We start from the raw sequence: 15,383 nt of genomic DNA, 5'->3' as shown, positions 1-15,383 counted from the left end.
TACCTCAAAAAAAAAAAGCAACAAATCAAAAGAGCAGTTGTTACAGCCAGAACATTTTCCCGTCCTCCATCTTGGATTACCCAGAATCTGAAGAAGGGCCTGTGCCCGAAACGTCGAATCTCCTGTTCCCTGGATGCTGCCTGACCTGCTGTGCTGTTCCAGCAATAAAGTTTCAACCTTACCCAGAATCTGATCTACTACATATTGCAAAACCAGTTGTGCTGGATAGTTTGGTAAGCAGAAACAACATCTTTGACAGGGCTGGACACAATACTCTCAGTTTTATGTTTCAATGAGATCTTCTACCATTCTTGTAAACTCCAGTGAATACAGACCCAGTAGACACAACTACCTTCAGGAGGAACCTGCCATCGCAGGAATCAGTCGGTGAACATTGGCTCAATTCCCTCTACAGAAACTATACCTTTTCTTTGGTGAGACCACAGCCTCGTCTATGTCCTGTACAGGTGCATTAAGACTTCACTACTTCTGTACTCAAACCATTTTGCATTGAAGGCCAACATTTCATTTGGGCCAATACTCTTGATGAAGGGCTTATGCCTGAAACATCAAAACTGTTGCTCCTCGGATACTGCCTGATATACCATGCTTTTCCAGTGCCATATCTTCCGACTCATTTCCAGCATCTGCAGTTGTCACTTTTTCCTAGTTGCTACAACATATCATTTGCTTTCCTAACTGCCTGAAGCACCCACATGCTTGCATTCAATAATCAGTGCATAGGGACACCCACATCTTTTGGGAAAAGTTGATATACAAACTCGTGAAATAAAGCTACGGCATTCAGTTTTTCCTGGGCAAGTAAATAAGTTCACATGAAGACATAGGAGTGGAAACAAGACCATTTGGCCCATCAAGTCCCCTCCGCCATTTAATCATGGCCGATAGGCGTTTCAATTCCACTTACCCGCAATCTCCCCATAGCCCTTAATTCCTTGTGAGATCATGAACTAATCAATCAATCTTGAAGACACCCAATGTCCCGGCCTCCACTGCGCTCCGTAGCAATGAATTCCACAGGCCCACCACTCTGGTTGAAGAAATGTCTCTTCATTTCCATTCTAAATTTACCCCCTCTAATTTTAAGGCTGTGCCCATGGGTCCTAGTCTCACCGCCTAACAGAAACAACTTCCCAGCTTCCACCCTTTCTAAGCCATAATTCATGCACTTTGCTCAACAATCTTCTCTTGAAAGTAAGTGAGATACAAACACCAACAGGCTTTTACAAAGACCAGGGTCCAGATGGTTCTCAGTGTCACATATGCCTCATTCCACTAAGTACTAGAGAACATTCACAGTTGGGAAACTCAGGTAATATGATGCTAATTGTAGCATTTTACGTGTGCGGAGCTGAAATAGCCTAGATTTCAGATCAAAACCAGGTTATTCCTGAACTGTAATTCTTTGCTGGTAAAGTTGAGAAACCAATGGCATTTATTCAATGGATTTTGAGTCAGATGTACAGCACAGAAACAATCCCTTCAGTCCAACTCATTCATGCCGACCAAATATCCTAATCTGATCTAGTCCTCTGTTCCTCTAAACTCTGCATAGTCCTAAAACCCATCCAGATGCCTTTTAAATGTTGCAATTGTACCAGCCTCCACCACTTCCTCTGGCAGCGCATTCCATACACGCATCACCCTCTGCGTAAAAAAGGTGCCCCTTAGGTCTCTTTTATATCTCTCTTCTCTCACCCTGAACCTACACCCTCTAGTTCTGGACTCCCCCACACCAGGGAAAAGACCTTGTCTATTTATCCTATCCATGCCCCTCATGATTTTATAAACCTTTATAAAAATGTCACCCTTCAGCCTGGCACTCCAGGGAAAATAGTCTCAGCATATTCAGCCTCTCCCCTTATAGCTCAAATAGGGAAACACTACAACAAAAATCACATGCAACTCACTATAGTGCATTTCATTTTTATGCTACAGGTAAAGATAAAGTCAGTCTTTCGATCATTATTGTACACTTCAACATAAACACCAGAACAGAGTTGAGATTGTGCCAACTTTCACCTTTGTCCTATATACTGGTTACATTTTTCATCAACTTCAATATACTAACCACAATATTATGGAATTGTTACCTCATTAAAATGGGATTACTATTGCAAACAACCCCTACACAGTGTGGAAAAAAGCCATTTTCACCCCCCACAAATGGAGCACCCAGGGAGAAAACCCACGGACACAGCAAAGACAATAAACTTCACACAGTCACCCAATGGTAAAATCAAACCTGGCTCCCTGGTACGGTGAGGCAGCAGTGCTGACCACTGAGCCACCAGACAGAACCCAAAAGATTTGCAAAAGCTATATCTGACTTTAAAAAAGGGTATCTAAAAAAGGGTGGACTAGTATTGTTATATCAAAGTCCTGTGGATAAATTGACAAAATTCAGTGGCTGTTGACTTGTGAAAGTCAATGTAATAAAAGATTGGACAAGTTCATAGATATTGCACATTTTTTAAAAAAGTTTGCAAACACTTAAATAATTTTCCTTCTCTGTAATAAGTACAATATACATACCAATTGCCTTGTTGATCGAGACAAGTGTACTTGCAAAGCACTCTGTTGGGCAGCCTCCAACTCATCTTCTGTATCTGGACCACTTGATGGTGCTGAATCCATTCCAGTAGCTTCTTGTCGAACAGGAGGCATTTGAAAATTACCCTAGAACATGACCAATAAACCTTCAAAAGTATCATTTTAAACCAAAAATGGTTTTACAATTACGTTCAGCAATATAGTTCATTCTGTAATGGACCAGGCCAGATCAACTCAAAACATTTGAGGAAATTAGCCCAGAACCTAACTTCGCTAGTTATTTTAAGCAGGTGTAACAGGGATACTCCAGGAGGGACGCAGCTGGTCAAATTACTTCGTTCTAAACAAAACAGAATTTACTTACAAGATTACTGAATGAAACACCAACTCAATAACTTAAGCTATCCAAAACCCAACTTAACGATGCTGTTCCAAAGACTTGCGATAGCCCCAAAAACACCCCTTGACACAAAACCTAAAATTAAATACCGGGTCTTACGGGGACAGAGGGACCAAGCCATCCATGCAACTGTTTCTTGAATTAGCAGCCAAAAAAGACTGCTTGCAAACCAAAACAAACTAGAGAAAAGTTGAGCAGGGAGAACTAACCACTGTTTTCATTGTTTAAAAGGTGTTTTTTTTTATATTTGAAAGCCTTTCGGCTAAGGCAGTATCTGTTAGGTACAATCAAATCAAACTAGCCCTAAAACCTTTCGAACTCAGATTTTAAGGCATTCTGAACAAAAAAAAAAACCAAGAACAACATAACCTAGTTAAAAAGGAGCAGCATCATCACAATTTTCACTCACAAACCATAAAGTTCGAAGACTTTGAACTAAATGACATTACTGGAACACCAAGCAACATGGCCAAAAGGTAACGATAGCATGACCGAAGTGGAACTCAACAGGAATCAGAATAAGGTTTTTCTAGTCTACAGGCTACTGGTGACTTGAATAGTAGCCAGACAGAGAGGAATAGAGTGAATGATATCAGAGATTTGCCATAAAAGCCTGAAGGCAAGGCCCAGAGAAATCTCAACAGCAGTTAAATCGCAACAGGAAACAGGTCAGACCTGAACAAACTTATAAAAGTGACATTAGCATGAAGCAGTAAACTAATTAGTAGCAAGTGAGCAAGTTAAAGCAGAATGTGTTGCACAGCCTGCGAACCAGTGACTCCAGCAGTCTGGCCGACCACATCTCCAGGTTCAGGAGCATTCACACCTTATTGTTTCCACAAGGCTGTGTTATACTGGTAGTACACGATTAGATCTCTTGGTGCTATAACTTAAAACGTGTAGTCGGGAAGCAGTGAGTGACTGTTAGTCACAATAAAGGGGGGTCACGGAGTCAGGAAAATCCCGGAGTGCATCACACTCCAGTACAGATTTTGTTTTACATTGAAAAATGCTCAGTGAAAGTTCCTCTGAAGCATGCGGTCAGAACTCAGCAACACAAGGGGAGATTAGACAAAAGGAACAGCTATATTTGTAGGACACTCCATAGCAAAGTGCCCAGACAGGGGTTTCTGATGTAACTCCACAATACTATGTCCCCCTGAGGCCAGGGCCAAGATGTTTCTGAACTGTTGCAAGGCATTCAAAAGGATGAGGTGGGGATAATATTCAGAGGGAAAAAAAAGTGAGGACTGCAGAGGTCATACCACTAATGACAGACAGAAGGAGGAGGTTTTACATCAAGAATTTAGATTGAAAACTAAAATCAAAAAAGGTCGTCATCTTTGGATTATTCCCAATGCCACATGCTAGACAGCATAGGAAGACAGGTAGAGTAGATGAACGCATAGCTGGTGCAGGAGGGCTTGAGGTTACTAATTCACAAGGTCAGTCCCTGAATCACAATAGTTTATGGTTTTTAGGGGGATGTTTCAGTCAACTTGCGCTGTTGGTGGGGTTTTAAATTAGTTTGCCAGCTGAAATGAAACAGAACAGACATACAAGAGTGGGTGATGCATAGACAAATGTAGAAGAAAAATAAAGTTAGTCTGGCAGCAAAGCATATTAGAGAGTTCTGAGAAGATTTGTAGCTCAGGTCGAGGTTCTGGATGTAGAATCACAAACCCAGGGAAACCTAAACACAAATGAAAAGCAGGCCATACCACCAGTGCTTCACCAGAGACTCACTGATCATGTTACCTAGTATGGTGACTAAATGTCTGAAAACAAACCTTTCAGCTCAGCGAGCAAACTTAGAGCAAAGCATATGTAATCAAGACATAAATATTATCCTTCCTGGCTAAACTGTTGTTATGTCAAAATAAAGGGAGTCTTGAGAATAAGAAAATGTATTGAGAGTATTGATTAACACACTGACATATCATAGAATCCCTACAGCGTGGAAACAGGCCCTTCGGCCCAACAAGTCCACACTGACCCTCCAAAAAATAACTCACCCAGACCCATTCCCACACATTTAGTCCCGATGAATGCACCTCATCTACACAACCCTGAACACAATGGGCAATTTAGTTTGGCCAATTCACCTAACCTGCACACCCTTGGACTGTGGGGAGGAAACCGGAGCACATGGAGGAAACCCACGCAGACATGGAGAGAACGTCTGTGTGGAGTTTGCACAGTCACCAGACGCAGTGGCTCCCGGTGCTGTGAGGCAGAGTGCTAACCACTGAGCTATTGTGCTGCTTCAATCCAGGATAGATGGTTGAGGGAGCGACAGGACTCTTCAATATTCGCTTCAAGTGAGAGAGGGAGGGTGTCATTAATAACTACAATAAAGAAAGGATAGTGTCTTAGCAGGCTCCTCAGTTGAGGCCATTAGGTAGAACTTACCAACAAAAAAAAAAAACTTGAGGGCAAAATTGTTGGGAACATACAATAGACCCCCAAACAGGGAGACACAGAAGAGCAGATATATAGCCACATTTCTGAAGTGTGAAAGTAATGGGGTAATAACAGTAGAAGATTTTAACTTTCCCAATATCGATTAAGTGTGAATGGCTTAAAAGGGAGTAGAAATATTCGATGTATCCAACCTGCAGAAAGTCCAAGTAGTGGGGCAGTGCTAATTTTACACAAATTAAAAAGGTCAGTGACAGAGCATTTCAGTGATAGTGACCATAACAGAACAAGATTTTAAAAAAGGTAGGTTATGGAAATGGTCAAAGATGGACTAGAGGGAAAAGAAAAGTTTGATTTGGGGTCAAGTTGATTTCAAAACTGAAAATAGGATCTGGCCAAAAGTGGAGAAGGAGCAGGTATTGGGAGACTTTCAAAAAAGGAAATAATGAAAGTGGAGGGCCAAATGCTCTTCTAAAAGAAGAAAAGTGGGACAAAGATTCCAGAGAACTCCAGACAGAGGGACGTATAGGACTGAGGAGGTAAAATAAAGGAAAGCTTTTTGCAGATTGAGGACTCAAAACACCAGAAGCCCTCAAGGCACATACAAAGTACAGGAGTTTACAAAAATCAGCAAACAAAGGAGAGTACAGAACAAAATACACTGCCAAGTTAAAAAAAAAAAAATCAAAAAGCATATAGAAGATAGCAAAACAAAGAGTGGGGGGCAAAGTTGAATCTTTAAAAATTAATAGTTCACATAACAGTTTAGGTATAAGAATCAGGGAAGAGCATGAAAATATACTTGGACAAATTATAATTGAGAGGTATGAGGTATTAGCAGTTTAAATTGGGTCCTTAACTGGTTAAGTCCCCATGCCCAAATGCAATGAAGCACAGGCTGTTGTGGGAGGCAAGAAGAGAGACTTCAGGAGTCTCTAACATTCATTTCCAACTTTTAGATAAAAAGGGAATGGAGTGCAGCTGACCTGGCACCATTCAAGAAGGATGGTAAAAATAAACGAGGGAACTAGAGGCCAGTAGGTGTAACATTAGCTTTAGAAAGACTATTGGGAAAACGTTCTGATGGACAGAAGCAACTGCCTCAGAGAGGCACGAATTAATCAAAATAATCGACATGGTTTTATCAGGGGATGATGTCAGACATAATAGTTTCCAAAGTTTTGAGAGGTGTCTAAAATGTGTGGGTGAGTGTAGTGCATCGGATGCAGACTATAGGGACTTTAGTAAGGCTTTTAACAAGGTCTCATGTGGGAGATCCAAGAAGTTAAAACCCCATGGGATCCAAGGCAATTTGGCAAACCAATTCCAAAATTGGCTTGGCGGCAGGAGATATTTTTGTTTGTGTCATTAAAAAAGGGAGATTACAAAGAAGAAACAATGTTTTTTTTAGAAACAGGAATCACCAAGATGGATACATAATTGTACAGCAAGGAATTAAATATCTATTGTGAACTGCTTTCGTGGCTATGAGTTACTGCAACATGCAGTTAATCAGGAGTACAGGGCTTGCTTAGTCAGCAGGGTGAAACTGGAATCATGTTAGAGACAGAAAAAGACAATTGTGTACAGTGCTGATGTTCTCAAAAGGTTGGCCATTCTCTGCAGTAAAAACAAATCAAATTTAAAAATTTTGAAGAAAACCAGCTACCTTTTGTGCAGCAGTTGCGGAGAGTTGTGATTTCTCAACTCATAAATCAGAGACATTTCCTCAGTACAAAAGGCACTATGCACTTCTTATAAATCATTAGAAACTTCCACAGAAAGACAACTGAACAGCTAGGGTTCAGTGAGCCAGAAAAAGAATCTTATCATGGAGCCATGAAGCAAAAACCATTGAACCGATTTCCCAGTTTTCTCTACCTCCATCAATAATCTATTTTCCCTGTTTGTTTGTTCATGAGATGGAGTTTGAGAGATTAATTTTAGTTAGGAGATTCATATGCCAATGGTTATAGCTCTTTACTTATACTTCGTTAGGACAGAATTCTGGTCAGTGTTTTATTAATCTTGGTCTGAAAGTCAGATAAACTGGAGTACCATAGGTACCTTAAGAAAACTAACATTTGTCATGACTCCAGGAATAACAATACCTTCATAAATAGACTGCTACCCTTGTGGGTCACAATACTGCCTGAAAAGCTGGCAGAGGCAGTAACTAAAACATTTAAATATATAGATCACTTGAAATTCTGTAGAATTCAACTTTAAAGAAAAAGATACCAGAAAGGTGTTTGATAGCTGGCACAGATACAATAGGCCAAAGGACCTTTCTATACTTTAAGATTCAGATGTAGAGGCCATGTTAAGCAGTGCTAGTTTTAGCAATGCTACTGGCAAGAAAACTGAATATTGGTTCTGACGAAGGGATTTGAGAAGTCAAGAGTAGTTAGATTGCTGTATGCTATTAGAGCTCAGAAACTAGTTCCAGGTATTAAGAGAACCAAGTGTTGTTGTCAGGGCTCAAGATAAGTTCTGGAGGCTTTGGGGGCTCAGAATTGCACTAAGTTTGATCTACCTTTCTGAGAGAACCATAGAATCCCATGGGTCCACACTGATGCTCCCAATAGTATTCCACCCAGACCCACTTTCAGTTTCCTGAATACCACACATCATCTGCTTTCAAAAAAAACCAAAACAAAAAAGGTATTCTCCAGAATCAGACTGAAACAGATATGTGCAGTCTTGTACAGGATCCTAACTAGTGCAAATGTACATGCAATTCAATTGTGGCATTAGCAATAGTCCACCAACATGATGCAATGATGTTCAATGATAGTATACCCCACGAGGTTTAATCTCAAAAGCAAAATACAAGATTTTATTAGTTAACTGTAATGCATTAGTAGTATTTAAAAACAATATTTCATTAAGGATAGCCCAGTAAACTTAGATGCACCAAGCAATTCATTCCCTAATGCAGTGAAAAAAAGTTTCAAATTGCATATGGGATTTCTATTCAAGATGTTGTACCCTATGCAATACAGAAGTTATTCCACTTAGCTACGTGATTGATCATGTGCTATTGTAGGACCGATTATGCATCTTATCACAGCTAAGCTCAAGTAGTTACTTAGAAATCCATACATTTTAGCTCACTATTTAAAAGACTAAACACAGGCAATTGTGCTGCAAGGTTGGATTATTAAGAATCCTTATGTGCACAGAACGCAACTTAGCAACATAACCAATACATCGTATGCACCCAAATGTTTACAGAACCAGTACATTGAAGAGTGCAACGATGTACTGTCACTATGTCAAAAACACCAGTGTGAAAGCATGACAGAGTAAAGACTGATGCGATTGCTGATAAAAACCACAGTTGTTTAGAGGCAAGTGTTTCTATTGATTCATAGAAGCCTAAATAGAAAAGGGTGCGGTCTTACTGCATCATGAAAATTAGCCTTTTATTTGTATTGTAATAATCAAACCTTAGGAGACTAAATGTGCAATACACTGACAGGACTTGAAATTACCTGGTGCCATCTGGTTGGATTATTACTGGTTACTTGAAATGCAGCATGGACTTCAGGGAGCTCTTGTCCTTCAGTGTGACCCCTCTGTGTTCCTGGTGGGACCAACTGTTTGAAATAAGCTTCCAGCCTCTCATCACCAAATGCTTCAGCAGCAAACTCATCATCATCTGTTAGAATTGAGGTATTATTAATTTTTGGAACTATGTTTATACAGCATCTTTAATGTAATGAAAGATTATAAAACATGAATATTTAAATCAGCAGGCAGAACAAGAATCATGAATAGTTGCGATGAATTACAGTCAAACTGTTACCATTGACAAAAGGGTCACTATCTTGGGGGTCATTAAATTTAAAATAATTAGCGAAAGAGCCAAAGTGATGAGAAAGAGCCTTGTAGTCATGCAATGAGTTATTATGACCTACAAAATGCTTCCACCATATTTTAAGGTAATATGTTCAAACAAACAGGAACTGTATTCACGCATAGAGAAAAAAACCATCATTGCAAAGCTACTTACGTAAATAGGACTAAACAAAACAAAAATTTTTCATCAAGTACTGGATGTCTGATAGGCCAATTGGATATCTTGCCTTTTGCAAGATTCCACAGCATTTTACTTTAGGTAAAAAAGGAATTTATTTAAATACAATGAAAGTAAAGTCAAAAAAACTTCCTGGTGCAGTGAACAAAAATTACTTTGGACACGACAAACTTAAAAACGCAGGAGTAAACACTAGGCTCATGTGCTTTTTTGTTAATGATCCATACTTTTTACAGTGTAGTTTAAGTACAAGATGAACATTGCCACAGGAAATCAGGAAACCACTTAACACTGTACCTGAGGACTGGTCTTCTAAACTAGCCAGTGACAACAGCCTTTCATCTTCCAACAAACTAGCTAGACTGTCGCTGTATCGTCTTATTCCCAAATCATCATCCATTTGTTTTGTAGCAGGGGTGGTTCCAGGGTCCTTTGTGCCATCAACCTAATGACATAAAGGTCAACTATTACAAATTCAGGATAACATACCAGTGTGAAATGTTGCACAATTTGCTCTGACAAGCTGGCTATCTTGCTCATTGAAAATTGATAAGATAAATGAACGAAGGTATCCATGCAAACCCATGTTTCAAATAGCCAAATTAGATGCACGTAAAGCCATTAACATTTCATCAAGTATACTGTTATTATTGACCCAGCTAGTCAGATTAAAGCTGGGTTTCAATGCTGCATAGTGAGGGAAAAAAAACACTTACTCTATTTGTTTACTATGCTGGTCAGTCATTGAACATATTCCATACAAGATTGCCATTGTACTACCAAAGGATCAATGAAGTTTATTACACAAAGAGTGTATAAAACTATTTTACACTACACAACTATTTTCTTATAAGTGTCAGAAATAGATACTGAGCTCTTGCCCTCGATAAAATTTAGAAATACAAAAAACCTCAATGGAAGTTGCATCCAACTTCCACTAGTGTTCTATATATAATAGGCACACTTCACCTTTCTGGCAAACTTCTGCATTCACTCAATGCTATTTTTGGTTAATGTCTCATCTCAAAACCCTTTAAAATGTTTATCAACTTACTCGCTCCTGAGCTTTGATTACTTTGGAGAATGCTAACTGCACTATTCTTACAAGCCTTTTCACTCTGACCCGGTTCTTCCTTGGAAAGAAACCTGTGCTTATCAATCTTATGACTTTCTGAAGGCGGCATTTTTTTTTCCCTGTTTGTCTCGCTGTATCATATAACACATTGTTGATGGGCCACAGACCATTACTTTCCCCTCTTCCTAGCCCTAAAGCGCAGAACTGTTGCTCGTGTGGTTTTATTTGCAATCACAAAATGTAAACAGCTTTCCAGACAACCTAATACCACTCAAAATAAAAAGAAACTAAAATTATGTCCTTCTCTTAGTTTTCAACATAGAAATACAAAATCCAGGCTATGCAAGGATCTGATGAATTGAAATAAAACAATGACATACGAAAAGGACAATAAGAGAAAACAAATGCTAAAACATGATAACCATTCTCTCAGTATTCTTGATCAAGTTCTGTATCAACTTCAAGTACAGCCGGTTTAACTAATAAAAAAGTTCTCTATCAATGTTCAGCCAGTCCCAAGTCTTTATTGGTAGTTACACTTGGAAACATTAATTGAATCTCTGGTCACCATACATAAATTCCCAATTTGAAAGTCTGACACCTACACTCGTGAGATATCATTTCCTCCAGTTAAATACTGTAAAGACTGTAACTTTGAGGTTATTTTGTCAGTTTTATTTTGGAGAGAGCTTTTAAAGCAGAGGTGGCAAGCAGTCCATCAGAACCACTAGAGTAAAGTAAACAACTTGGAGGTCTTTGTTTGTTTTTTAAAAATATCCTAAGAGTTGGAACCACAGAAGGATGCCTGTGTGGAAACTAATCTCTATTATTTATAATCACAAATCGAAGCTTTTGGGTTTAATTAAAATAGGCATCAACTACTTCTCACATTTGCTTTGCTTCAAGTTTTTAAATAAGGAGATTATGCTTTAGTTATGAAAGGGCACTGATGACACCACATCACAGAAATACATATATTCATACAGCATAGGCAATGGTCCAACGAATCTACACCAATATTACTGCTAAAGGTGTGCTAATCACAATTTCTTGCACTTGTCCCATATCCTTGATTATTATGACATTTGATGTACTCGCCCAAATATTTGTCAAATAAAAAGGTTCCAAAGTTTCCGGCCTCACCACCTTCTCAGACAGTGCATTCCAGATTCCCACCACTCACTGAGTGAATCAGTTTTATTCCCCAAAATCCCCAATGACTCTCCTGTCTCTTATCCTAAAGATATGTCTTCCTGTGATTTGACCCCTCAACCATTGGGCATAATTGTTCTCTATTCATCTTAACCATTGCCTCAATCTTACTGGTTCAGCCTTCTCTGCTCTAAAGAGAGCAATCCTAGCCTATCTTGTCTCTCCTTTTTACTCAATTGTTCCATTCCAGGCAACTGCTTGGTGAACCTCCTCTGTACTCCAGGAGTCAAAAAGTATCCTTACAGTATTGGTCATCATATTTTAAAGGAAGCATGTAAATGCATTAGAAGTAGCTCAGAGAATGTTTATGAGACTAATACCTGGAATGAATGAACTCTTACGATTAAAGATTGTGCGGTGTAGGTTTATATCTACTGAAGGTTAACAGTAAGCAGCACTTTTCTGATGAACTTGTTTTGGGGAAACAGGCCTAAGTGCCCAAAGAACTCCTGTATTAAAATCAGCTCCACCCTCCTATTTCTTTCAGAGTTATTGCACTGGAATGTCAAAGGTTGACATTATAGGAAGTTTATAAAATCATGCAGGACCTAGATAAGGTGAATAGCAAAAGATATTTTCCCTAAGTTAGGAGAGTTCAAAACTAGAGGCACTAATTTTTTTGGAAAGGAGAGAGGAGAAAGATTTAAAAGGGAGCTGAGGGGAGCAACTTTTTCCACAGAGAGTGGTTCATATGTGGAATAAACTGCCAGAAGTAATGTTGGATGCAGGTACAGTTACAACATTTAAAAGACATTTGGATTGGTACAGAGGGATATGGGCCAAACACAGGCAAATGGAACTAGTTTAGTTTGGGAAACCTAGTCAGCATGGACAATTTGGATTGAAGGGTCTGTTTCTGTGCTGTATGACTGATTGGTGGGGCCCTAGACAAACTTGGAAATTATTACCTGCAAGACACATATCAACTTCGGTTTGAATTAAGTTTAGCTGAACAAAACATTCAATTTTTTGATTGCAAATACCTTATTTGTTTTCTCATTATCAGTCAAACAATCCAAAGGAGATCTCTCTGCGAAGAAAAAAGGAAGCAGTTCATTTAAAAGAAAAAAATGCTTAACAAATAACCAGTATTTTGAATCAGCTGGCAACAATGGTTTGCAACAGTTGTCTCCACTTGCTCCAAGAGATAGCAGTGAATCATCATCTTTAGGTGCTTGCAACCTGTCTAGCAGTGTTTCACAATGCCAATAGCTACAGAAGCACTTTTGTACAACTGTACCTTAGTTAGTACAGGTAACTTCGCAGGCCACTTCAACTAACAGTTATATTGGCAATTGTGTTGGTGGGGAAAAATCACCTACAATGACAACAGATTTCCTTTGATAAAGACATTGGTGAAGCAATTTTTATTCTCTACTTCCTGACTTTAATCTCAACATTTTTAAAAATGATTTGAAATTGACCAAAATACATTTCTCATTTAATCCAGATCCAAAACTATTACAGTGGCACAGCCAACTTCAACTAATTTTTTGATCATTTAAATCCAATACTTATTTTCAAGAGAACTGTATGCACTTATTAGTTTGTCAAACCAAAATCTGATGGCTAACTTTGAAATATTCAGAATTCGTGCACATTCATACCATCCAGCTTGCCAACAGAAAACGTTTCCAATTTGCTATCTTGTCCATTGTTATACTGCCCTGGTAACGCATGTTGCAGATTTCCTTTTGAAGGCAAAGAACCAAATTCATCCAAGAGCTTTTCCATCACATCAGGAATACAGTGAGCATCAAGGAAGTCATCAACATGCTCCCTGCAAAAATAGATTTTTTTTTTAAAAGTATGTTTTTAATTGAAATACAAATATTACAAATACAAAGAAAGAACAAAAAAAGTAAAAAACCCAAACCCACCAGACGGAAATATAATAATAAAAAACCTAACTATTTAACTAAATAAATAATAACCAACAAACTAATAGACAGTCATAACTCAACTCAGCCAAACAAAACGTTCACGCATTCACAGTTCCGCCTCAAATACCTGTGTCCAGGTATTCCAAAAAAAAGGACTACCAAATCTTAAACAAATTTTCAGTTTGTGGTGTACCATACTTGTGAGAAGTTTTTTTCTTCTTATGTGCACCTGCAGGGAACACACCGGGCAAGCCGAGAGGAGGAGAGATCGGGTCCTTCTCTACCCTTATAGCCAAAATCCTTTCCATTGCACCCACCACAGCACTCCTGTATATTTGAAGCCTACCACAGGACCAGAGACAATAGATAAAAGTGCCAGTACAAACCTTGCATTTGGGACATTTTGAAGATACCCCGGCTTAAATTTTAACAAACAGTCCAGAGCCAAGTGGACCCTGTGGAGAACCTTCAAGCTGTAAAGCATGGGTCCTACTGCAAATTGAGATCTTTGTGTTTTCCCAAATATCCTCCCACGCCTGAGACTTCAACACCCAGCTCACTTCCCCCACACCCTGCAGAGTCAATCTAACTTGTCTGAGGGGGCACCCCCCAAATGATGAGATAAAGTACTGACTGAAAGTGTACTCTTAGCACGGAGCTCCCTCCTCTGTCAGATTTGTAGGGTTTAGTCAAATTTTAGTCTTTTTCGAATAAACTCCCTAACTTGAAAAAAAAGCGAATAAAGTCCCTGTTAGATAGCTCTTATTTCCGTGCTAACTGATCAAAGAACATCATTGTGTCACCCTCAAGTAAATCATCCATGCAAGACACATCCCTAGTGCCCAATGTTTGAATCCTGAATTGATCATCCCCGGTTGAAAACTCAGCATACCCATTGTAGGTGTAAGAGAAGATTTTACCAATATTGCCTTCCCTCTGCTGAATTGCCTTCCATGCTTCAATAGTATTGATAACTATTAGGTTATAATCTTCTAGAACAAAGTGAGGACTGCAGATGCTGGAGATCAGAGTTTAAAAAGGTGTTGCTGGAAAAGCGCAGGTCAGGCAGCATCCAAGGAGCAGGAGAATCGCCCGAAATGTCGATTCTCCTGCTCCTTGGATGCTGCCTGACCTGCTGCGCTTTTCCAGCAATGCATTTTCAACTATTAGGTTATGGCAATATTCCCTAACTGTCCTCATTTTGTCCAAAAACAGCAAGCTAGTAAGGGGGCACTTTGTCTGGGAGGTTTTGATATCTAATCATATTGAAAGGAGGGTTCCCACAAGCCCAAATCACTCACGTATGATAGAAGTGAGCTTAGTTGGTAGCTTTTAATGTCTGGGAGATCCACTTCCCCCAGTCTGAGAGGCATTTGCAGTTTAGCTAATTTAATGACGGGGATGCTGACAATGCCAAATAAAAGAGCTAAACCAGCCAGCCATTCAATCTCCTGAATGTTTGCTTATTGAAAATCAGGGGGAGCATCAATATAGGGTATAACAAAAAAGGGAGAGAATATTAATCTTAATAAGCGCTATCCAATCCAACCACTGGACCAGAAATGCCTCCCATCTTTGAAGGTCTTGTTTAATTTTGTGAATTAATTGAAAAAAAATTAACTTTGAACAGCAAATCCAGAACTGCAGTATAAATATGCACAAATGCACAAACCCCACTGTGACCACTTAAATGGGAATCGATATTCACCATCAAGACCTAGCACCTTCATAAGACCACCCATAGGCATAGCCTCTTATACCCCGAAAAAAGGTGCC

At 39.2% G+C, this 15,383-nt stretch overlaps 1 protein-coding gene across 6 annotated transcripts in view; it reads right to left on the bottom strand.

The window, feature by feature from the left end:
• Positions 1–15,383, bottom strand: part of cep192 (centrosomal protein 192) — a 192,995-nt gene that overhangs the window by 156,001 nt on the left and 21,611 nt on the right. For all 6 annotated transcript variants that reach the window (XM_043687705.1, XM_043687704.1, XM_043687702.1 and 3 more), the window contains exons 4-8: positions 13,332–13,504; positions 12,708–12,754; positions 9,735–9,882; positions 8,893–9,059; positions 2,557–2,700 (exon numbers count right to left, since the gene is read on the bottom strand). In XM_043687705.1, coding sequence (XP_043543640.1) covers positions 2,557–2,700; positions 8,893–9,059; positions 9,735–9,882; positions 12,708–12,754; positions 13,332–13,504 — 679 coding nt within the window. The remainder of the gene's footprint in view (positions 1–2,556; positions 2,701–8,892; positions 9,060–9,734; positions 9,883–12,707; positions 12,755–13,331; positions 13,505–15,383) is intronic.

Source organism: Chiloscyllium plagiosum, chromosome 4, assembly GCF_004010195.1.
Source record: "Chiloscyllium plagiosum isolate BGI_BamShark_2017 chromosome 4, ASM401019v2, whole genome shotgun sequence".
Classification (NCBI taxonomy): domain Eukaryota; kingdom Metazoa; phylum Chordata; class Chondrichthyes; order Orectolobiformes; family Hemiscylliidae; genus Chiloscyllium; species Chiloscyllium plagiosum.
This window is presented reverse-complemented; position numbering and strand designations above follow the sequence as displayed.